Here is a 23,295-nt window from a genome sequence, read left to right as displayed (position 1 = left end):
CATCATGATCTTGTAATCTTAATATATTTTAGATATTTTAATTTTTTCCCTCTTGGGGAATACATTCAGTATAGTGTAGAAAGGACTTAATGACATTTTCCTACATAAACATGAAATTTATTGTAGAAAATTCTTTAAACCAAACATTTTAATCTAGGACTTCAGTTTAATCTGTTCCTTGAATCTATTTTTATGTAGCCCTTAAAAACATATCCAAAAACCCATTGCTAATATAGCGATAAAAATACTTTGGGCATTGGAGTTTTATATATAAAATTGCAAACTTAAATTCATATTCTTTTCTGTGATATGTTGTACTAAAATCAAAATGCTTTTGCACCATTTTTTACAACAGTATTTTCTTTTGATGTTGGTACCAGATTTACTGTAAATGCTGCTTTGGGAGTTAAACATTTTGTTAGTGAAGATACAACCAGAACACTAAATTATGGGTAAAAAATTCAGACTAGGTGGCATACGTAAATATTTTGAGGCTTCATTCAGAATTTGTTAATTATCACACGATGCCATTTTTTTCTGGAAAGGAAGAAACATGGTGTGTTTTTCATTGTTAGGTTATATTTTTCTGTAGGAAAGAGGAAATTTTTTGGTCCATGTTGTAAGGCTCATTCATACTTCAATTTTAAGGTTGTTTTATGTGTATTTATAGCAAATAGATGACTTTGAGATTCAAGGCTCCTAAGAGTTTGATTTGCTCATTTTTCCCTAGAATAAATACTGTCTTTCAAAAAGAAGAGAGGAAGGAAGGAAGAAAAAAAAAGAAAATGGCAGTGAGGAGGACAGGAAACAATGGTTTCCTAATGTCCCTCCCTCAAAGATGTGAGATTTGCTGTACTTTCTTCCATAAGCTATAGTTCTGTGGGAAGGAAGTTACCCCAGAAGTGATTCTAGAGGTGGCAGTTGTAACCTCTTAAAAATGTGTAATTACTATTGCTTTTCTAGTTGCAAACTACTGCAGATCCCCCGTATCAAACCAGTACAGTTGAAGACCACATTATTTCTAATTTCTCTCTTGTCAGCAACACTCCAAAGAACATTCTTATGCAGATAATTATTTCCTTAAAAATTTCTAGAAGTAGAATCCCTAAAGTTTATCCAGTTTTAAAAGCTTTTGATACATCGTGTCCAACTGCCTACCAGAAAATCTGAAGCAATCTAGATATCGCAAACCTGACCAACAAAGGATACGATTAAACAACAAAACATTTTAATGGGTGAAAGTTGGCAAGGCATTGTCCCATAGCTTTATTAGTGAGGTTCAACACTCGTGTTTGCGGTTAATTGCTTATTAAATTTTTATTGAGGTGTTCATCTTTCCTTATTCATTTGTGAAACTCATTATATGAAAGATAAACCCTTGTGATAGTTTCTATTTACCAAAAACCCAGGCAGAAATTCCTTTTGCTCTATCTTTTAACCTCATTGTCCCTTATTTACTCAATTTTCATCTCATAGAAACTATAAGCTATAAAATTAACAAGGTTCCCTTAACAATCTTTAAAAACCAAGATGTGGATCATATTTGTTTCTCGTTATCATGCTATACATTTACTTGTATTCCTGGTCACTTCTGTCCCATCCTTATTTCTCTTTCTTCTTTTATGGCATGTCAAACTCTTGCTCCTTTCTGGAATAAGGTGAGGTATAATTAAATATGTAAATATTTGTACTATTTACTAGCATTTATTGTGCAATAGGAGTCCCCATCCTACGTTTTTATGAAAACATCTTCCACAAGAGGGACTTTGAAGGACCTGAAAATTTTAAAGGGTAGAGGGAACTAAAAAGAAAACAAGCTGACAGTGGTGGTCTATACCAATTTAAAAAAAAGAATTTAATTCCCAACCTTGAAATGAATGTGTTATGTGAAGCTCATAAACACATCTGATTCTCTGATTATCATGTCCAAGATTGGCTTTAGAGTAACAGGAATAGGGGTGGAAATTCAGAGGAGGCTATTTTGGAAATGGAATTGGCCATAAATTGATTGTTGAAGCTAGGGGATGCTACAGGGAGTTCACGGAGTATTTTCCTCATTTTTGTGTATGCTTAAAGGTTTCCATAGTGAAGAGTTCAATACAGGGGGAAAAAATCATAATCTCATCAAAAGCATCTGTTAATACTTTGGCATATTTCTTTCCAGTTTAAAAAAGAAAACCACCGTGTCGGTTGAGAAATGTGAAATCTCCACACCAAAATAAATTATTTCCTCTTTTTCTATTACATCCTTGTGCCTCATCACAAACCCCAAACTGGATTTGACAGTTGTATCCCGCACTATTATCCAGACAAATCCTGTGCGTTCTGAATGAGGAATCGGGGGGGAGGAATGTACCTGTTACCTTCAAATGCCCTGGTTACATTTCAATCTTCAAATGTGAAACTAAGCCACCAAATAAGCCAAATCTGCGATATTTATGCTTTCTCTCCAATAGGGAAAAGGGAAATGTAATGGCCAGTATGGTCATACTCAAGTACTCTCTGGAGTTTTAAACCCAAGCTATTTGATTAACACCCTAGCAAAGCCAGTCCCCCGTAATCTACCCTGGCGTGGCCGGGCTTTCTCACGATCCCTGAGACCTCACGCAGGGGGAGTTCCTGGGTTAAAGGAGGTGCACGGGTTTCGTGATTTAGTTACATCATCAAGCAAAACTTTTCTTGCCGGCCTGAGCTAGTGAGTACGAGCCTCTCAGCCTAGGAAGTGAAGCCGTGGATTTCAGCTCCTCAGACCACACTGCTCTGCAGCACACATTTCACCTGCCCACAAATCAGCTTTTGTTGCTACTTCTGTTTCAGTTTATTTTTTCTCCTAACTGACTTTTTTAACTTCTCCAAGAACAGAAGCCATGTTCTCTTGTATCCTCCTGGGGAGTCAAGTTCAGCTGGGGTCCCCAACACTGGGTGATTGTGTCATTTGAAACAAAGAATCAGTCCTTCATTTGTGAAGAGGCAACATGCCCACGGTTAGTACGCTAGGAAAGAACCTTCAAAGTGTTTTTGTTTTGCTGGGAGGAGATGTGTGATTTCCGTGCACTCTCTTTGGTTGGGATCGCAGATAACGGAAGGCATTGACAAACGGCACGTCTACGGTGGTGACAGCGACTGGCTTTCAATCTCACACCTGTGTTAGGCGGTATCCCCAGGATGGCTCATCTTCTCAAATGCACATCCTGGATGGGCAGGATCCACGTTCAGTTTCCTTGTATTCTCTGCACGGGCCTCTTCCAGACCTGTCTGCTCTTGGGGGAGAGGCTCTTCTCTGCCTGCCAGGTCAGTGTCCCCAAAACAGGAGCAGCTGAAGATGGACAGCAAAGGTCTAACGAATGAGTTGTTCAAGTCCTAATGTGTAGTTAACCTCCGACGTTCTGAGGGAAGAACCAGACAGGAGCCAAAAGGATGGTAACTGGCCCCCCGTTTGCCTTGAGGGGCCCAAATCCTGATTCAGCAAATTCAGATGTTGCTTACCTTTCAGCAGATGAGTAAATTTAGAATCATTTACAAGTTCATTGAACCTCATCCAAAATGGCAGGTTTTTTTTAAATTAAAAATTTAAATAATGTCTAAATACCTATGAACCCACCACAAGAACCAGAAGATAACCAGTAACATATGAACCTGTCCCTCCAGGTCTTTGCCATCATCCCACACACCCCACTGGTAACCAGTCCTTTTGTTCATATTGTAAAAAGGGTATTGTAAGGTAGGTGGTCTTCTGACACTTTTTCTAGCTGCGGCTGACGTTCCTATAAATGCTGCCCCCAGAGCACTGGGTTCCCTGAGGAGCCACTCTGAGCCTGGACACCACTCCAACACTGGCCACAAGGACTGGGCGTCCATGCCAGGGACACGTTTTCTTGGGACACCTGCAAGGCGTCCTCTTTGCGCGTCCTTATTCCTCCTCCCTGCCCCTGTGCACTAAACTAAGCGAAACTGGAATGCAGGTTTGACTGGGACTCTACGCCCAACTTTCCAACTGCAGACCCTTACATCTCAAGTAGACAGTTCCTGTTTAGGCAGGTACCTGGGTCAATGGACCAGCACTTGAAGGCTTCCAGCCAACGCTCTGCCTTCCCACACGGAAAAGCACAATGCACACATCCTGAGGGGAAGGACAAGGTGTATGTGGTTGAGTGTTCCATCTTTGTCTGAAGGCTGCCTCAGCTACTTCCTAGCTGTGCACCTTGGATGAGCCACATGCCCTCTCTGTGCTTCCGTTTCTGCATCTCTAAAATAAGGGCAACCCTACAGAGTGCGGCTGTTAGGACCATTCAAAAACTACTGTGCGCCTTGGTCCGTGTCTGTGTTAATAGTATTTTACATACACACACAGTCTCCTCATGGAAGCCCCTCTCTATAGGTCCTGGTTATGTTATTCCCTTTAACAGAATGAAGAGATGAATGAATTAGGACATGATATCACCAATTCATGATCTTCAGCCATGGGACCTCAATGCTCTGCATAGGACGGAGTATAGACCATACAATCTTGTCTTCTGAGGCCATGTCCAGACGCAGAAAAGATCCAAATCCCCGGAACGAAGCTGTTCTCTCAGCCTGGTCTTGCCTCCTCGGCACGCGGCGGCCTTTGCACCCCCAGGGGCTTAGGCTGGTGGTCTGGGCCCTCTGATCTATGCCAAGCATTGCTGCATCCTCCCACCGCCAGTGATAAAAAGGACTTGAGAGAACCCTTTCCTGGTGAAATTATGGATGGCCAACACTACTTTCTCAACACCGTGAGACAGTGACGTGGTCCTGCAAAGTAGTTTTATCATCCAGTTTGAAGTACAATATTGGCCAGAACAGGACTCTGGACCCTTAACAGAAATCAACGCCATTACCAACCCCTTCAATCCCACCCCAGCCTCTACGAACGCAATCCTACCAAGACCCAGAAAACAACAATGTAAACAACATCCATACTCACTTTATTTTCAAACAGAGGGTCATGTACCCAAAGGGAAGCAGGACTAAGAACCACTGTGGGGGCTTGAAGTCATCTGCCTTAGCCTTCTGGCCCCAGAATGCCTCGTGACCCAATGGCTATGGGGATGGAACTGCCCCTTGATGGTACACATATTAGAAAGGTCAATTCCCCCATTCCCCAGAGGAAATGGAGAAAAGGAGGCAAGTCCCCGGAATACTGCCTCAGAATCATTCCAGGGATGGTGTATGACTGACCGTCAGTCCACAAATGGGAGTGGGAGGGGATCTAGGAACAATGGATGGTGCTGGCAGAAAATTATCCTGGACGATGTGCACCCAACACCAGGATACACCTTTCATTAGAATGAAGGGAGCAGACAAAGCCCTCGGAAAAGATACAGAGGCAAAGAGCACATTGATTAGAACATTATCTCGTAACAGAGGTGGGGCCATTTCCCACCATTATTGTAAAATAACTGTAACTAATCAAAACACATGTAGGCCTCTTTAATGGAGTTAATAAAACTACGGCAGAATGGGAACTAGGGGCAGAGGTACTATTCCCAAAGGAAAAACCGGGATAGAGGGAGCCATGCTGACAGGCCAGGTAGGTCCACTCAAGTTCTTAGAAAGGAGCCCTGGTCCGGAAAACAGCAAATATCCACGATCACTATGTGGGGCTGAACCAGGGGAAGCCAGGCCGAGCCACAGTGAAGTATCCTGATGGCTCTCCAAGGGTTATCCCTACTCTTTATCCCCTCCAGTAATGTGTAAAACCCGAAGTGTGGAAACACCGGAGGTGGACACCGGGTTTTTATTTCTGGGCAATCTGACAGTTTGCCTGGGAAGGGAAAGGAGAGTGGACACCCGTGTCCCACGGCAGGTCATGGGGAGTGGCGAGGACTTCCAGCCGTGACCAGCGGAACGAGGCAAGGCAACAAGACGCCTTATGCCTGGGGTAGGATTATGGCCCACGGCCCTCTTGGCCCCAGTTCACCTCCTCAAGGGGAGGTCTCCATGGAATGAGCATGACTGCCAACATGGCCAGAAAACCCATCGATGCCGCTCATGGGGCAGATGATGAGAGGGGCTGCGCTCTTCCCTCCCGAGTAACTCAGACTGAAGTAGGGCCGGACAGGCCCACAGAAGGTAGCGTGAGAGAAAGTAAAGGTGTGACACCTCTCTGTCACGTTGTAGAAGGAGACCTCGCCAGCATCATAGTCCAAGAAAATCCCCACCCGCTGGAGAGGGGTCCGCAGGGGGAGGGCAGTCATTGGGGAGGTAAGAGCCCAGTATTCTTTCCCATACCACAAGGACACTGCCCAGAATCCATTCTGGGGGGCCGAAGTGACTCCACCTTTTCTGCACACTGAGTCTTCACAGACACCTATGGTCCACTTGGCTTTATCTCCCACCTCTACCTCCCAATAATGTCTCCCAGCGATGAAGCATGGAGAGCCCAAGACACAGGGAAAGAGATTGAACCGCTCGGGGTTGTCAGGCAGGTCCTGCTGGAGGTAACTGTACCGCACTTGCCGCAGGTTATCGGAGAGGATCAGGCTGGGGTAGGCTGTGTCTGGGTCCAGAGTCACATCCACTGCGGAGACACGGAGGGGACGGACGGGGGGTCAGCCGAGGGCCAGGAGAGCACACCAGAGGACACCCAGCTCATTCCCACCCCCCCAGGAAGAGAACACGAGCGTCCCACGGGAGGCTGCATTCATCTTACGGAATTCATCCCTCAGTTTACATTCCAAAAATTATTGTTTGGAATAGCTGATTACTTTCCTAAGCCAAGATATATTGAAGGTACTGAGATCTTACCTCCATTCCCTCTCTTTTAAACATCTTAAGCCACAGTATCCATTATAAACTGAATTCCCAAGTTAAACTTTGGGGTTCTGGAACCTGTTTCACTCTTCTGGGGGCGCCTGGGTGGTGCAGTCGGTTGAGCGTCCAACTCTTAGTTTCGGCTCAGGTCGTGATCTCAGGGTCGTGGGATCGGGGCCCCTGACAGGCTCTGTGCTCAGAGCAGTATCTGCTTGGGTTTCTCTCTCCCCCTCCATCCATGCGTGCACGCACACTAACATAAATAATCTTTAAAAAAATCACTCTTTTATATCCTCCATTCCATGAGATCTTTACTCAGCCGTGCAAACCCCGTTCATCTTTTTCTAATGTCCCATGCAACACTCATGTCTTCCTCAAAAAGCTGCTGTTAACCAGCCATGCCACTCCCCCTCTCCTAAACCTGAAACTGCCATCAATGTCATGGGCTCGGGGGCTCAGCTGCACAGCATCTTGTGTCCGTGCTGCCCTCCTGCTTTAAAGCACTGCTATGATTCCCTCAGCTGCTGCTCAAGTCTTGCTCAGGAGGAACGCTGCCCAGCACTGCCTCTCCGGACCACGGCTCAGGCTAAGTGACTCCCACAGAAGGGTCATGACGGGCAACAGTGGAGGTGACCAAGAGCCCCGGGTAGCAGGCTCGTGGTTCAACCATCCGTGCACAGCAGTCACTGAGCTGTCCCCCAGGTCGTGGGTGTGCCTCATGCCCCAGTCAGACACCACACTCCGAGCTCTTCTGTTCCCCCTAGAGAAGCCCGCACAACGTTAGACAGCGTAGGACTTATGCACAGTACCCAGCTAATACTTGCTGAAAGAACAAATACGGACCAGTGGCGGACAGCATGGAGAGAACACCTGCTGTACACCTCTCTTCAGGGACGATTCCAACTAACGATGGGAAGTACACACCCGAGATGGGAATACCCCTGGGACCACAGATTCACCCAGTCTCCGGACCATTCGGGGAGCTTCAATTCCTGCCCCAGCAGAGAGGGGATGACCCGAGATTCCTACACTCCCCAGCACTCAGGGGCGCCTGGGTGGCTCCATGTTGAGCGTTTGCCTTTGGCTCAGGTCATGATCCCGGGGTCCTGGGATCGAGCCCCACATCGGGCTCCCTGCTCAGTGGGGAGTCTGCTTCTCCCTCTCCCACTCTCCGTGCTTCTGTTCCCTCTCTTGCTGTCTCTCTCTGTCAAATAAATAAATAAAATCTTAAAAAAAAAAAAAAAAGAAGAAGAATCGGGCCCCCTAACTCTCTGGAAGGATGACTGCTTTTTGCAGAGCACCCACTGGGGACTGCAGCTTCTAATCAAGCACCTGAGCTTGATTTCCTCCTCCTTCAAAGGTCATTGGCTTCAGCTCTGAGGCATTTTGGGAGGCAAAGATATTGTAAACACACAGAAACAATCAATGGTTTTTTTTGTGGTTGCTGTTTATCACTTTGATACACGTAATCTAAAGAACCCCAATTTAGGCTATTTCCAAAATCATTCACAACAGTAGTTAGGTCTTTAGGACTTTTACTCCTGTTTCCATATGGTTTTGCCTCCATCACCTACCTGAGTATAACTGAGCTTCTCTCAATTCTGAAAGAACAAGAGAGAAGTAGTTACGTATGTGTGAGTATTTCCAAGGACAACCTAACTGAAGGAACTCCCGTTAGAGTCCCCGTAAGGCTACGGTCGCATTAGACAGCCCGGAACTGCCGTTGTCAGTCATGTGCTGACTTCTCTACGCACCATCTGACTCCATCGCTCAACCAAGAGCCCTAAAGGAACAGGGACAGCCCTGCAGGGGGAAACACGGTTCCAAGTCCACGTCATATGCAACTCTCGGCTTTCATAAGCCACCTCTGTTCTAGAGGCTGGGTGGCTCAACTGGGAGATGCCCACTGCCACGCTGGGGCAAAAAAGACCACTCACTTCAGAGGCACTTAACAGTGGACAAAGCATGTTCACAAATAAGCTCTCATGAGCCTTTTAAGTGGCAGGGGAGAAGGAGAAATCAATGAGAGCCTGATCAAGGAGTCATGCCTTCCAGTGTCACCCACAATGTCTAGTGCAGTTTGTCCCTATTCGTTTGATGGTGGAAGACATTTGAGTGTCCCCTACATATGTACCTGAAAAGATAGAGTGCAAACAAGGTCTTAGGATACATCACACAGGAAATCACCAGAGATTTGGGGATTTGTGATGTGTAACAATTAAAAAAAGGGTTTACCTATATATAGAGGTTTCAGATCCCACTAGACTGTCCAGGAATTTTAGCACTTAGGATAGGGCCAACTCCTAACCGAATGTGGCTCATGAACAGAAAATTTTACATGTTGGGCGCCTGGGTGGCTCAGTCGTTAAGCATCTGCCTTCGGCTCAGGTCATGATCCCAGGGTCCTGGGATCGAGTCCCCCATCGGGCTCCCTGCTCAATGGGAAGCCTGCTTCTCCCTCTGCCACTCCCCCTGCTTGTGTTCCTGCTCTCGCTATCTCTCTCTCTCTGTCAAATAAATAAATAAAGTCTTTAAAAAAAAGAAAAAGAAAATTTTACACGTAGAAGGGCTTCCCTTGAATACCTAAACCACTTTACCTAATAAGTGCTGCTTGATTCCCCCCATCCCAGCCGGCACCAATGCCCACGAGCAGGAGGAGCTCGGCAAATCATAACTTTAAATACCAGCTTAAGTGAAATGCAGCTAGCATAGTTTCTGTTCATTCTTTATTCTGGATTAATTCATTTTTGGACTGCCTGTTTTTCACCCCCCATCAAAATAGACTGAGAGCTGAGTGTATATAAAGGACTTCATATTCAAAGAAGAAGATATTAATTGAAACAATTAAAGCAAAGGGAAGATGCAGAAGATCCGAGGAGGCTGGCCAGTGGGTGTCACCCCCCCTCACATTTCCCCCCACTTTTAAAGCAGATGTCCATCTTCCCAGGAAACTTCAGCATCAAAAGCCCAGTAAATACATGAATTTACCTTGGATTTTCTCCATATCTGACTGCATTTTTTCTAAGGAGAGAAAAGAAGACCATCAGTTTGCATCCCGCATCTGGCTGGAAAATATATCCTCCTCTCAGTCAAGACACAGATATTCAGAGCATAAATGCATTTCCCCTGATGGACCCTTCTCCTCATACTACCTGTGAACTGCTTCAGGCTCTCGGTCAAGAATAGACATTTTTGTGCAAAAATGTGGATTTTCTCTTGCAGATCTGGAGGTGTGATCCAGGGCTCAGGGATCCTGATTCTTTCAGCTCTAAGTTAAAAAAAAAAAAAAAAAAAATGAGTAACTCCCTCCCCCACCCCCACACCTTGAGGGGCCCAGACAAAGCCCGGGTTAGACTGACTGGCAGGTCCTTAAAAGCAGCCACCACACTTCTCTCCCTGTCCTCCTCCTAGACTGTGATCCTCTAGACAAGAGCAGGAGAAACATCTTACTCATTTTCATTCCCCCCGTCGCACCTAGCTCATGGATTTTCAAATGGCTTGTCCTCAAAAAGGTTTACTGAATTAAACTGAACCTAAGGCTGACCTTGCCAGAAAGCACTAGATTCCTAGACAAAGTCCTGGAGATTCATGGTCGGCAACAACCCAGAGCCCTCAGGTTCCCAAATACGGAGAGAGGCCCTCCAGACAGGTACCCGCCCTGCTCAGGGGGTCCATGGCAAAAACCGATTGCCGGTTGCCTCCCCAATATCCCTGTCTCCCATCTTCCAAGTTATACGGGGTTCATGGCTGCCCAGTCTAGATGGGACCTTGTGACCGAGTTCTGGCCATTAAGAGGTAAGGAGTGTCTCGTGGTAATTTGAGAAGCCTGCTTAAAAAGGAGTGCACTGTGGCACTGTGACTTACCCCCCCGGGCTGGCTGAACCATGTTGGACTGCCAGATCAAGGACCAAGACTCAGGGACGGCAGGAGAGTGAAGGGAAGGAGACCAGCAGCCCAGCCCAGGGCTACCTACCTGCACATTTCCTACATGGCAACAATGTCTTAAATTACGTGTAAGCCTTAAGCCAATGAAATTTTGGGTTTCCTCTCTCATATAGCCAAACCCAAACTTTAATGTCACCAAGTGCGAGGCTCTGAAGATCTAGCTCCCTGTGCTGGACCAGAACGAGACTGGCATCGAAAAGCAAAGGTAACAAGTCAGGGCAGTAATTGCTGGGGCCATCAGGCTAGGACTGGACACGTTCTAACCCCTCTCCCTCAAAACCCTCAATTTTACCAACATAAGCTACCCACATGGCACTCCCAGCCGGCCCAACCCATCTACAAGGCCCTGCCCCAGCCCCGCAAACGTTCCCACACAGCCCGGCTGCGTTCCTCTGGAGGGTTTTCACCATTCAGTATCTGCACCAGCTTCAAAGTTTGGCTCCTTCAAAGTCAGTCTCTGTCCCTGTGGGCTCTCCTGCACAAACAGCATGTTCCCAAGGCCGACCCCGCTTGCCCTCGTCTGCCCTGCAACACAAGCCTTGCCATCTGCCCACTTAGAGGTCTCCCTGCTCCCAGAGCTTCTCCTCACCCCCACCTGATGACACAGCCAAGCAATAATGAGAACGAGAGCCAGAATCCAGGTGACCCAGCACTAATTCTGTAACTCTGAGCCAGTCACACTCTTCTGACGCCGTATTTTCCCCTTTACAGAATTAGGGGGCAGTGGCGGGAGGACTCGGAAACCCTGAAGCAGCAATGACCACAAGAAACCATGCACTTCGCCCAGGTGTGTGTGACCCTTCACTCTCCATGGAGGCGTCGTCACAAACCACGGTAGCCCCATCCTACCCTCAGCCTCCCAGATTGTCAGTAATTCCTGAGCTTTACTGAGAACAGGTCCATCTAGCTCTTTGCACACAAGTGACTTGTTCAGAGACGGGCAGGGTTATGTGTCACTCTGGTAAGATGTCCTTCTCAGGGCTCCTTCCAGGATTTATGAGCATGAGGGAAACATCCTCCTGCACTTGATTTAACACTGGGGAGGGAGAACACAGTACCTGCTCAATGTGTCCCCGATGTCCTACAAGAGAAAGGAAAAGGATAACCATGAGAAGTCATAGAAGTCATAACTTCAGTCTTCTTTCAGATATTTGCTGAAAACCCAGCTACCGGCTGGCCCTCCTGCGAGAAGCCAGGGAGACAAGGAACAGGACTCACAGTCGAGGAGCTAAAAATCTGGGATGCACGCTGTTTACTACCCCAGCATTTCCTATGCCCTACTCCTGCCCTACTGGCAAGGATCTCACGACTTCACATTTCCTTCTTTTTTTTTTTTTTTTTTTTTTTTTTTTTTTTTAAAGATTTTATTTATTTATTTATTTGAGAGAGAGAATGAGAGACAAAGAGCATGAGAGGGAGGAAGGTCAGAGGGAGAAGCAGACTCCCTGCCGAGCAGGGAGCCCGATGCGGGACTCGATCCCGGGACTCCAGGATCATGACCTGAGCCGAAGGCAGTCGCCCAACCAACTGAGCCACCCAGGCGCCCACGACTTCACATTTCCTAACAAGTATCCCACCCTTGGACCACAACTGCCTACTTGTCCTGCTTGCTTGGACTTCTTATTGTGAAATAATTTCAAATACACAGAAAAGCTGCTAGCTCAGAGCTCCCGTATACTCCTTCCCAGACTTAGCAGATTATTATAACCATGTTTATATTCAGAACCATTTGAGAGATCACTCTTTCCAGTACATAATGTATCTTTGCCCCCTTAGACTTCTGTATTTCCTAAGGGCAAGTACGTTTTCTTACACAGCTACAGTCCAGTTATCAAACCCAGGAAAAGGAACATTGATCTAATGATCAATAAATCAACGATCTAAATGAACCTTTCTCTAACCCACAGCCATAGTCTAGTTTAACCAACAAAGTTACTTGCAGCTACTCACCTCCCCGCTCAGTAATCCATGACCATTCTCCACACTGAGCTATCACCACCCGTATCTGGAATCGTTCCTTAGCACTGATTTCTCTTGTGACACTGACGTTGGTTTAATACAGGCCATTCATTCTCCAGGAGGCCTTCCCTCCGTTGGAGTTTGTCAGCCATTCCCCCCATGATTAAGTCCAGGCTGTGTCATCTTTGACTAGTGTATGGTATGTCCTTCTAAAGGTACATGATACTCACTTGCCCCTTACTGGCCGTATGTTGATCACTGAATAGCTGCTATCTTTCCTTTTGTAACTAAGAAGCAATCTAAAAATGATACTTCGAAATTATGTTAATACTCTAATTCTTGTCAAACTTCCTCCCTTAGATTTAGCATCCATTGATAATTACTGTCTGAAATAGCTTCTACTATGATGGTAAAAGGGTCGTTGGCTAGCTTCAAAATTCCTTCTTTGTTAGTCAACATTTTACTAGAAGGAGTAACTTCCCCATGTATTATTAGTGTGGACTCATATATTCTTATTTTAATAGGTTATGATCCATCACTGTTCTTATTCATTTTGGTGCTCAAAAAGTCTGAAACCGGGGCGCCTGGGAGGCTCAGTCGTTAAGCGTCTGCCTTCGGCTCAGGTCATGGTCCCAGGGTCCTGGGATCGAGTCCCGCATCGGGCTCCCTGCTCAGCTCGCTAATGATCTCTGTGACTATCTCTGTCTCTCTCTAATAAATAAATAAAATCTTTAAAAAAAAAAAAGTCTGAAACTTGGCCAGAGAGTCTCTGTCACTTTTTATCCTATCCTTTCCCACCCCATTTTCCCCATTCCCATCTGGTTTACCCCTCCACTGTTTCCTCTGCAAAAATAAGCAGATACATGATATTCCAATTATCTTTTTTTCATACAAAAAAGTAGCACACTTCGTATTTTGCACTATGATTTTCACTTAACAATACATTCCGGAAACCACTCTTAGCAGTTCATAGTATCTTCCTTACTCTTCTGTACAGTTGCATATTATTCCATGGTATACACAAACACACAGTTGATTCAACCACTCTTCTTGGTTTGGAAGGTGGGTTTTTCCCAATATTTTGCATTACAAACAATGTTACATCGAGTAACCTTGTGTGTATGTATTTTTGTACATATTTTCGTATCTTCAAGGTAAATTCCTGAAAGGATTCTTGGTCAAATTCTAACTGCATGTATACTTTTGTTAAATGCTGCCAAAACAATGTCTTCCCACCAGCATGAGATTCACTCTCTCACATCCTTGCTAACGGTGTACTGAATTAAGATAACTTTGCTATTCCAATGGGGGAGAAAGGGTATTATAGTATGGTTTTTAATTTGCATCTTATTAAAAGTACAGTAGAACACATTTTCACAAGTTCATGGTCCAATTTTACTTTTCTTTTGCAAACTGCCTGTTCATATCTTTTGCTCATTTTTCTATAGAACTTGTCTTCACCTCCCCTCAATTTTTTGAATGTTCTTTATATACCATTTCTATTATCCCTATTTGTGATATTTGCTGCGATTTTCTTTCAATTTGACCTATTTATTTATTATTTTAGCGAGAGAGAGTGTGCATGGGAGCAGAGGGAGAGGGAGGGAGGATCTCAAGCAGACTCCCTGCTGAGCACAGAGCCCGATGCGGGGCTCGATCCCAGGACCCTGAGATCATGACCTGAGCCAAAATCAAGAGTCAGACGCTCAACTGACTGAGCCCCCCAGGCAGCCCGTGACACTGGTCTTCTGAATGGTTACAGTGTGTGTTTTTCCGTTGTGCTATGGTAATAGCTGTCTTGGTTACACAGGCATTATAGTATGTTTTAATGTCTAATAGGGCCAGTTCCCACCCACGGCTCTTCTTTCTGTGTTTCCCAGCTATTTTTCTGGGCTTATTTTTCTATCTGAACTTTACCATCAATTTGTCTAGCTCCAGATAAAGTGTGTTGTGTTTTTTGTTGGAATTGCATTAAGTCTATAAATTAACTTATGACAAACTGATGTGATGATGTTGACATGTTCTTAGCCAAGAACAAGAGATGTCTTTTTATTAGTTCAAGTCTATCTTGTGTCCATCAGGAATGTTTTATAATATTTTCCACACAGGTTTTCACACATTGCTTATAAGTTTATTCCCAGGTATTTTACCTTTTTTTCTCAATTGGAAATGGCGTATCCTTTTCTAAAATGTATTCTGGTGGTTATCTGTGCATACAAAGGCTGCTGATTTCTGTCTATCTTACATCCTGCTGCCTTGCTGAATTCTTTAATTAATTATAGCACTGACTTTTTATTTTATAATTACATAACACATATTCTCTAAATAAGATAGTTTAATGTCTTTTCTAATTCTTTTTTTTTAAAGATTTTATTTTATTTATTTATTTTTAAAGATTTTATTTATTTATTCATGAGAGACAGAGAGACAGAGGCAGAGGGAGAAGCAGGCTCCCCGCAGAGCGGGGTGCCGGATGCGGGACTCGATCCCAGGGCCCTGGGATCATGACCTGAGCCGAAGGCAGACGCTTAACCGACTGAGCCACCCAGGCGGACGTCCCTAAAGATTTTATTTTTAAGTAAATTCTATACCCAACATGGGGATCAAACTCAACCCGGAGATCAAGAGTCACATGCTCCAGTGACTGAGTGAGCCAGGTGCCCCGGGCTTTTCCAATTCTAGCCCTTTTAACGGCTAGACAGTACATATTTTGGGTTTGGGGAGCCATGCATCGTCTTGCAGTTGCAACTCCACTCTGCTGTGCCGGTGGAAAGGCTTGTAGTTGTTTTATCTAACTACACTGGTTAAAACCTCCAGTACAACGTTAAATAGGGGTAGACAATAGTGGGCATCTTGCTCTGTTCCTGACCTCAGTGGGGCTGCCTCTAATATTTCCTCTTTAAATAAGATTTAGCTCGCTTTTCCAATGACATCCACCATAACCCTCTCTCCCTCTCATTCCACGTCCACGAGCCCTCTTTCAACAGACCCCATCTGTTCAAAAATGTCCTCACAAGTATCTTCCACCTTAAAAAAAAAAAATTAAAACCTCCAGTGCTCACTTTGGCAGCGCATATACTCAAACTGGAACGTGCCCGGCACAGATGATGCCAGAAGCTGCCGAAGCACATCACGGTGTTAATGTTCACAGAGCACTGCTCACAACCACCGAACGGTGGAAACAAAGCAAATATCCGTCAGCTCATGAATGCAACACAGGGAAACAGCATGTGGTGTTTATCCATACAACGGAATATTAGCCAGCCATAAAAAGAAGGGAAGTACTGATCCGCACTAAAAGATAGACGAACCTTGAAAAAAGTACAAGGAGTGAAAGAAATTGACACGAAAGGCCACATATTATAGGCAAACCCCTGGAGACACATAGCAGATTGATGGCCGCCAGTCGGTGGAAAGGAATGAGTGACCATTTAATGGATACAAGGTTTCCTTTTGCAGTGAGGACAGTGTTCTGGAACCACACAGTTGTGATGACTGAACACTTACTTGCTTACTTACCAAATGCGACTGAGTTGTACACTTTGAAATAGCCGAAATGATGGAACTGATGCTATATATGTTTTATCACCATAACAGAACAAACCAAACCCTCAACTCCATCTTATAAAGTCCTAATCCAGGATGCACCTCACTACCTGCTTTCCCTATGTCTGCACGAGAGCAGACTTGGGCTCAGGAAGCAAAGCAGAAGAGAAAGTCACACAAGGCAGACTGGCCCCAGTACACACTGACGGTCACCCACTAAGCAATCCTACTGTGTCTCACAAACCACCTGGTTTTCCCATACTCTGAAACGGTAATTTCAAAACTTCCCCGTAATCTTCAAAGCTAATGTTTTCCCTAACTCCTGCCCAAAAGCAACAGGGGATCCTGCTTTCTCACGTCAAGAGAATAGAAGCGCTGCATTTCTGCTACCAAACCTCAACCTGCCTGCATCCACCTCCCCGACCCTCCCTTCCTCCCCAAATACCTCCTACACATGTGCCTTAGTCCCCTTGCCTTGTCTTCTCAGGCACGGACATGAGTGGTAAGTCCATCACTCTTACAGTTTCAGTGATTCTCCTCACCCGGATCCTTACAACAGACTCTCCTCCTGCATATTCTTTTCCGGAATGTTTAGCTTGTTTCTTTAAGCATCCCCTCCTCATGAAGCCCCACAATCCCACCTCACCTCTGAGCATTTTCTTACCTCTCCTCATGGTCTTCCTCCTTGACAGTCACCTCCTCCTGCAGTGGCTGCTCACCCAGCCAGTCCCCACTCTCCCTAACGCGGCTCCTGCCCAAACTGCTCACCGCGGCAGTCCTGTCTGAGGGCGTCAGTGATGCCCACGGCTTTAAACCAAATGGACGTCGGCCCTCAAATGCATGAGGCTCTGCTGTCCACTCCCTTTCCTGGTCACTCTGCTTCTCTGGCCAAGTGTTCCTGTTGCAAACTCTTCCTTTTCTCCCTGACAGTTAAATATTGGTGTTCGTTAAGGCGCCAGGCTAGGCTTCTTATGACTCTAAAGCAGGAGTCAGTAAACTTTTTCTTAAAGGCTAGACAGTACATATTTTGGGTTTGGGGAGCCATGCATCGTCTTGCGGTTGCAACTCTGCTCTGCTGTGCTGGTGGAAAGTAACCATGCCCGGCACGTAACGGGATGCGTGTGGCTGCGTGCCAATAAAATGGACAGACGGCAGAGCTTGAGTTTTATATAATTTCACATACCTCGAAATAAAATTCTTCTGATTTTTCCAATCATTTAAAACCGTAAAAACCAGGGGTGCCTGGGGAGCTCAGTCGTTAAGCGTCTGCCTTCGGCTCAGGTCATGATCCCGGGGTCCTGGGGTCAAGCCCCGCTTCGGGCTCCCTGCTCAGCGGGGAGCCTGCTTCTCCCTCTACTGCTCCCCCTGCTTGTGCGCTCTTTCTCTCTCTCAAAGAAATAAAATCTAAATAAATACATAAATCTGTAAAAACCAGGGGTGCCTGGGTGGCTCAGTCGTTTAAGCGTCCAACTCTTGATTTCAGCTCAGGTCCTGATCTCAGGGTGGTGAGATCAAGCCCCCAGTCGGGCTCTGCACCGAGTGTGGAGCCTGCTTAAGATGCTCTCTTCCCCTCTCCCTCTGCTCCTTCCCCACTAAAAAACAAACAACAAAAATACCAAGAAAACAGAAACAAAAAAACCCAAAAAAACTCCCCCAAAGCCGTAAAAACCAGGCTTAGCCTGCAGGACATACAAAAGCAGGTGGTGGGGCAGTTTGCTGACCCCTACCCTGTGCCATCAGCCCTTTTAACGGCATTTATCAACACCCGTTATCCTCACTGTTCACTTCTTTAACTGTCTGCCCTGGACATTAGAATATAAATTTCAGGAGAGCTTCTTCACCACTTAATCCCAGTGCCTGGAACAGTGCCCAACTCAACAACAGTTGGTATGCAGCGAACGCACGACAGCTCACTTCCCGTGGTCAGCTGTGTCACCTGCGGGACACCAAGCTGAAGGCACGGGACCGCTCGGGCCAACCGCTCCCACTCAAGTGCTCCCCGTTTCGACGCACACAGACGGTGACGTCACAGGATGCTGCACTGAGGCAGTCTGTTGACATGGCACGGGGCCGAACCCCTCATTCCATGGGGTCGCTGAGGCCCGGGGAGGTCGAGAGCCTTGCGTGTGACCAGACCACGCGGCGCAGGACGGGCCTGGGCCTGAGGACCTCCTTTTGCCCTTTCTGTGAGACAGCGCAACTGCCCGGTCCCAGGCGAGTCGCCCAGAGCCCCGGGAGGCATGCTTCCCTCGGCAGGCCCGGCGAGCTGCGCCGGCGCAGCGGGGCCCCCCAGCCTACCTGCAGGAGCTCTCTGGTGGGCTGCTGTTGCTTCTCTTCCAGCTGGGTGATCAGGCCGCTCAGGTGGGAGATGTTGCAGGAGAACTGGGCGACGGCGCCATTGATGCTGTTGTAGATGGCCAGATCCAGCTCCTCGAGGCGGGCCAGGAGGCGGTATTCATGCTCCTTCAAGGAGTGATAGAGCTGCTCGAACTCCCAGACGATCTTCTCCCTCTCCATCTGGGTCAGGCTCTGTGTCGGAGACAGGGACGGGCACTGAAGGGGGAAGGCTCCCTTCTAAGGCCCTCCGCGTCTCCTCCCCGACTCCCCTCTCCCCCTGGCACCTTCTCCACCCCCTCCCGCTGTCAGGCTTTACCGACTGGACACACAGCGCTGAGAGGTGAGTTACCCCGGGGATAACAAAGAACTCGGTCGCAGGTGAGTAAGCACAGACGGTGCGAGAGGACAGGTTGGCCTGCCCTGCGGGAAGCTGGTCCAGCCTTCCCAGGAGCAGCGCGGACACAGGCTTGTCGGAGGACAGGAGTGCACCATGTGCTCAGAGAGCAGACAGGCTTTCCTGGCAGGGGGAATGACGCCGGCAAGGAGACGGCGCCGCAAGGAGTCTGTCCCGCAGAGCCCGTGAGCGTGGAGGGGAAGCCAGAGAAGGTAAGAGGGCAGAACAGACCTTGCCTGGCAGGCCGGGTGGGGCAACACTTTGTTGCAACTGGGAGCCATGAAAGGCGGCCGGGGAAGGGACAGGGTCGGCCATGTGCCACGTGGGGCCAGACTGGAACACTCAATCCTCGCACCGTGGCAGGGACTGCGTCCCTGAAGCCCTTCCCATGTGGCCTGTGCCCGTTTCTGGCCTCCAGGAGTGTTCCTCAACTACCCCCTCCTCACTGGCTGTGGGTGTGGTTCCCCCTGGGCACAGATTCTTTGCCAAAGTTAGTCAGCCCTTCCTTCCCCACCCCTCTCCCACTGACAGGGCTCTAGGGCTCCATGCTCAACAAAGGGCCAGCAACAACCTTCACTTACTCCTGGGGAATGTAGTTTTATTGGGGCACAGCCAGACCCATCATTCACATCTTGTATTTGGCTGCCTTTGAGCTATGACAACAGAGTTGAGTGGTTGTGACAGAGCCGATGTGGCCCACAGAGCCAAAAATCCTGTCCGGCCCTTTACGGAAGCTTGCCAACACCTGCTCTCCGCTCCCCTCCTCCTGAGAATCTTCCCCCATGAACTGTCCCTCCCTCTGCCCTTCCTAAGCACTCACTGGGCTGCACACACCTTCGTTCCAAATCCTTTTGGTAAAGTTACAGCTCTCCTTAGCTAAAGTCCTTCAAAGACGTAAGTGATACAATGTAACCTTAGAAATGAAACATTAAAGCTGAAAGAGACCTTAAAGAGCAACTGATTCCGGGCTTCTGGAAGGGGCTGCCCCAGGCACGCTGGTGGCGGGACAATTTTGCCCAGCATGGGACGCCCTTGCACAGCAGGACATTCAGCATCTCTGCCCTCCCCTCCCCAGTCACTCAGTTCCTCAAGTGATAACCAAAGGAACACACCACGGGAGGGAAAGAGAGGGCAGCACCAGCCTTGCTGAAAAACCACAGGTCGAGCCCAACGTGCCCATTTCAGAGAGGAGGAAACAGGCCAGAGAGAGTGTATCACTCTCCCCGTCCATCCAGCTGGCTAGTGTCAGAGCCGAGAAGTACGTCCAAGTGTCCCGATTCTCAGAGAAGGGCTTTTTCTCCTCTGACAGTCCTCCCACAGAGGACACAACGGTTGTGTGCATGGGGATTCCACTCAGGCACACCAGACTGTCCATCGGTCAGCCCTGCTTTCAAGCTAGGGGAGCTGAGGTCTCAGGGGAGTGTGCGGGCAGAACAAATGGTGGTACCTGAAGACATCAGGAGAATAAGTTCCCTGCCCAAAAGTTCCTTCCTACCCCCTGGCCAGGACTGACAAAATTTCGCAAGATGCTGCTAGACACTGCCAGTCTAAGAGTTTGCTTTTCAGATGCAGGCACGTCTTGGGAATTTCTCATATTTTATTTACTGTTAAAAAAAAATTGCTTGAGCACCTATGTGGTGGATATAAGGATATGTTACAAAAGTCTCCATACTTTTTTTTTGTTTTTTTGGTTGTCAAAACAAAAGCCCCAAATATCCCTATCACAAATGAGCACATCAGTCTCTTGCCCAGCCACTGTCAGCATCCATCTGCAGAATGTCACCAAAGGAAGCTAACCGTGCCCGAGACCCTCACCCACATCAGCGTTGTCAAGGATCAACCCTGATCTATACAAGACTAGCAGGTTAAACGTTTGATAGGTCAGATCCCCAGGGGTTCCAACCTCAGCTCTTCTATCCATCTCCCCCCGCCGTGTGGAATCCCTTGTTTCTCCAGGTGAGTTCCCCACTCCCATCTGGGGTTGTTTCACCCACACCTGGAATTTCGGGTGACCTGACTGGCTAAGGTTAAGGGAAGTAACACCAGCCTTACAAAACACAGAGTGGCTAACAGAAGCAGTTCTACCTGTGAATTCCAAACACCCTTACCAAGAGTTCAGCCCGCGCTTGCTCTCCCTGCGCCCGGCGCCTCTTCTTCAAGTCCTTCACTCTTTTCAGGTGGTCCAGCTGGTTCTGGATTTGCTCCTGAGAAAAGCAAACACAGGTGCACAGTTCAAGATTAGGCAGACCTTAGCATCAGCATGGCTAATGTGCTTATCACACGGAACCCGCGTTCCCTGCTTAGAGCCGGTCCTGGGCTTGCGGACATCCGCAGGGCACGGGGGTCCGCACACTCTCCTCGGCAGTCTGTGTGCAGCTCGAGCTGAGGGGTCACCTGCCTATCCCCGGAAGGATACTGCGGGGCTCAGTGGAAAGGGGAGTGGCTTTCGAGGCTCAGGGCGGGCTGTGACTCTCCACAGAAGCATACAGAGGAAATGCTGTGCCCTCTCATTGTCCTCGCAGGCGGCGTGGAAACACCACCTTCCCAACCTACTCCAGGGTTACTGCCGGTGTAAAATGATACATCCGGAAGTGCCATGAATGCTAAGTGATCAACCGCACGCGTGTACCCACAGGTAAACGTCACGGGGCACCTTCCTGTGCTGGAGCCTCAACACAGAACACCACACAGCACCCGCCTTCCTCCCGTGCGGCCAGACACAACTCTTCCAGTCAGCACTTCGCTTCCGTGTCGCTGGCTGGCTGGGCGGCCTGCGGACTCAACCGTTCACAAAGGGCCACCCGCTCCCTTTATGTCGTTTAATCTTCACGGTAACTGTGATCTCGGGTCTCACGGTGGTTAACCGACTTCAGAAGCAAAGAGCTGCTCTTTTCCGTGGCTTCCAGGACAGGACGGCGCACCCCGCCACGGGCACCTGCCGGGCGCGCACACAGCCAGGCAACGTGCGAGCGTTGTGTGTGAGATCATCTGGGACCCGAGCGGCGCACGAGCGCGGCGACGCGTGCCGCTTTTACGCACGTCGTCCCACCGTCAAGGGAGGGAGGGGCCTCCGCGGGTAGGGCGCCCGGGAGCCCCCGGGGTGGGCGGGTGGGGTGGGACACCTCCGCCCTCCGCAGCAGCTGCAGGCTCTCCCACATCCGAGTGCCGAGGCCCTGGGGCGACGGGGAGGAAGTGACGGCTGTGAAGCACACGTCCGGCCCAGCCATTTTCTAGGCGGAAAGGAGGGAGCCCCGGGGCTCCCCCCGGCCGCCGGCGCCGCCGCCCTCCCGCGCCGCGCGGCCCTCACCTTGAAGCCGTCCACCGCCTCCTCGAGCGGCAGCACGCTGTGGCCGCGGTGCTCGCGGGACCGGTCGCACACCACGCAGATGGGCATCTGGTCCTGCTCGCAGTACAGCTTCAGCGGCTCGCGGTGCTTCTCGCACACGCCCATCTCGCCCCCGGGCCCCGACGGCCGCTCGGTGCGCAGCTGCTTCACCAGCTGGGTCACGTTGGCCAGGTGCCGGTTGGGCCGCAGGTGCCGCTGCGGGAAGGTCTCCCGGCACTGCGGACACGACACGTTGGTCTCCGCCGCGCCCCAGCAGCGGGTGAGACACGCGCAACAGATGTTGTGGCCGCAGTCGAGCATCATGGGCTCGGCGAAGTACTGCAGGCACACGGGGCAGGTGGTCTCCTGCTGCAAGCACTCGGCCACGCTCCCGGAGGCCATGGCGCGGGCCCGCGGGGCGCACGGGCATGGGCGCCGGCGCCCAGCTCTGCGCGGAGCCCGACCCTACCGCGCGCCCTCCCGCTCGCGGCTTCCGGGCGGCGCGGAGAGGCGGGCGGGCGGGCGGGCGGAGGGCGGCGCCTCCCGGCCCGGAGCTCGGACGCGCGTGGCTCGGCCCTCCCTGCGCCGCGGCGCCCCGCCGAGCAGGCGTGGGGGTCCCGGGCCCCGCTGAGCCCCGCGGCTGCGCGACGGGGCGGCCGACGGGCGCCACCGGCCGGACTCGCGGGGCCGGCGCTCGGGGCGCGCAGGACAACGTGGCCGCGTCCGAGCGGATCCGGCGCGAGCGGAAGGGGCGGGGCCGGGGCGGGGCTTGGCGCGGGCCCGCCCCGCGACGCGCGCTCGCGGCTTCGGGTGCGCACGGTTCCTCTCGGAGCGCTGGGCGGGGCCCCGCCACCGCGCGGGGCGCGACGCGCGGGGGCGCGCTCCTCGGGGCCGGGTGACCGCGGCCGGGATGCCGTGACCCCGCTTGCGCGAGCTCCCGCGGCCCGGGCCTGGACCCCGAGGCTTTTGTTGGGTGCCCTGCTGGGCGCCCAGGCCTCCGTACCGTGCCACAGAG

The 23,295-nt window shown here is 49.4% G+C and overlaps 1 protein-coding gene across 2 annotated transcripts; it reads right to left on the bottom strand.

Annotated features, from left to right (window-relative positions):
• Positions 1 to 4,925: 4,925 nt before the first annotated feature.
• TRIM27 (tripartite motif containing 27) lies at positions 4,926 to 22,991 on the bottom strand. 2 transcript variants are annotated; one of them, XM_045866211.3, is made up of 8 exons: positions 22,263 to 22,989; positions 21,064 to 21,159; positions 18,523 to 18,753; positions 11,778 to 11,800; positions 9,927 to 10,042; positions 9,763 to 9,795; positions 8,349 to 8,375; positions 4,926 to 6,541 (listed from the first exon to the last, which is right to left on the bottom strand). In XM_045866211.3, the coding sequence occupies exons 1-8, from the start codon at positions 22,680 to 22,682 to the stop codon at positions 5,946 to 5,948; spliced, it is 1,542 nt and encodes a 513-aa protein (XP_045722167.1). In that variant the 5' UTR covers positions 22,683 to 22,989; the 3' UTR covers positions 4,926 to 5,945. The 2 variants fall into 2 exon arrangements, with proteins under 2 accessions (XP_045722167.1, XP_064453120.1); XM_064597050.1 differs by lacking the exon at positions 8,349 to 8,375 and having other exon boundaries at positions 22,263 to 22,991.
• Between the last annotated feature and the right edge of the window lie 304 nt (positions 22,992 to 23,295).

Source organism: Mirounga angustirostris, unplaced genomic scaffold (genome assembly GCF_029215605.1).
Source record: "Mirounga angustirostris isolate CCGP_5_RB_7025 unplaced genomic scaffold, mMirAng1.0.hap1 SCAF_8, whole genome shotgun sequence".
NCBI lineage: Eukaryota > Metazoa > Chordata > Mammalia > Carnivora > Phocidae > Mirounga > Mirounga angustirostris.
This window is presented reverse-complemented; position numbering and strand designations above follow the sequence as displayed.

Excerpts from the sequence above, each read along its gene's own strand:
- TRIM27 (XM_045866211.3), bottom strand. The coding sequence starts at position 22,682 with ATGGCCTCCGGGAGCGTGGCCGAGTGCTTGCAGCAGGAGACCACCTGC. Across the intron at positions 21,160-22,262 it reads AGGCGGTGGACGGCTTCAAG|GAGCAAATCCAGAACCAGCT; the intron begins GTGAGGGCCGCG and ends TGCTTTTCTCAG. Across the intron at positions 10,043-11,777 it reads ATCGGGGACACATTGAGCAG|AGCTGAAAGAATCAGGATCC; the intron begins GTACTGTGTTCT and ends TTTTTAACTTAG.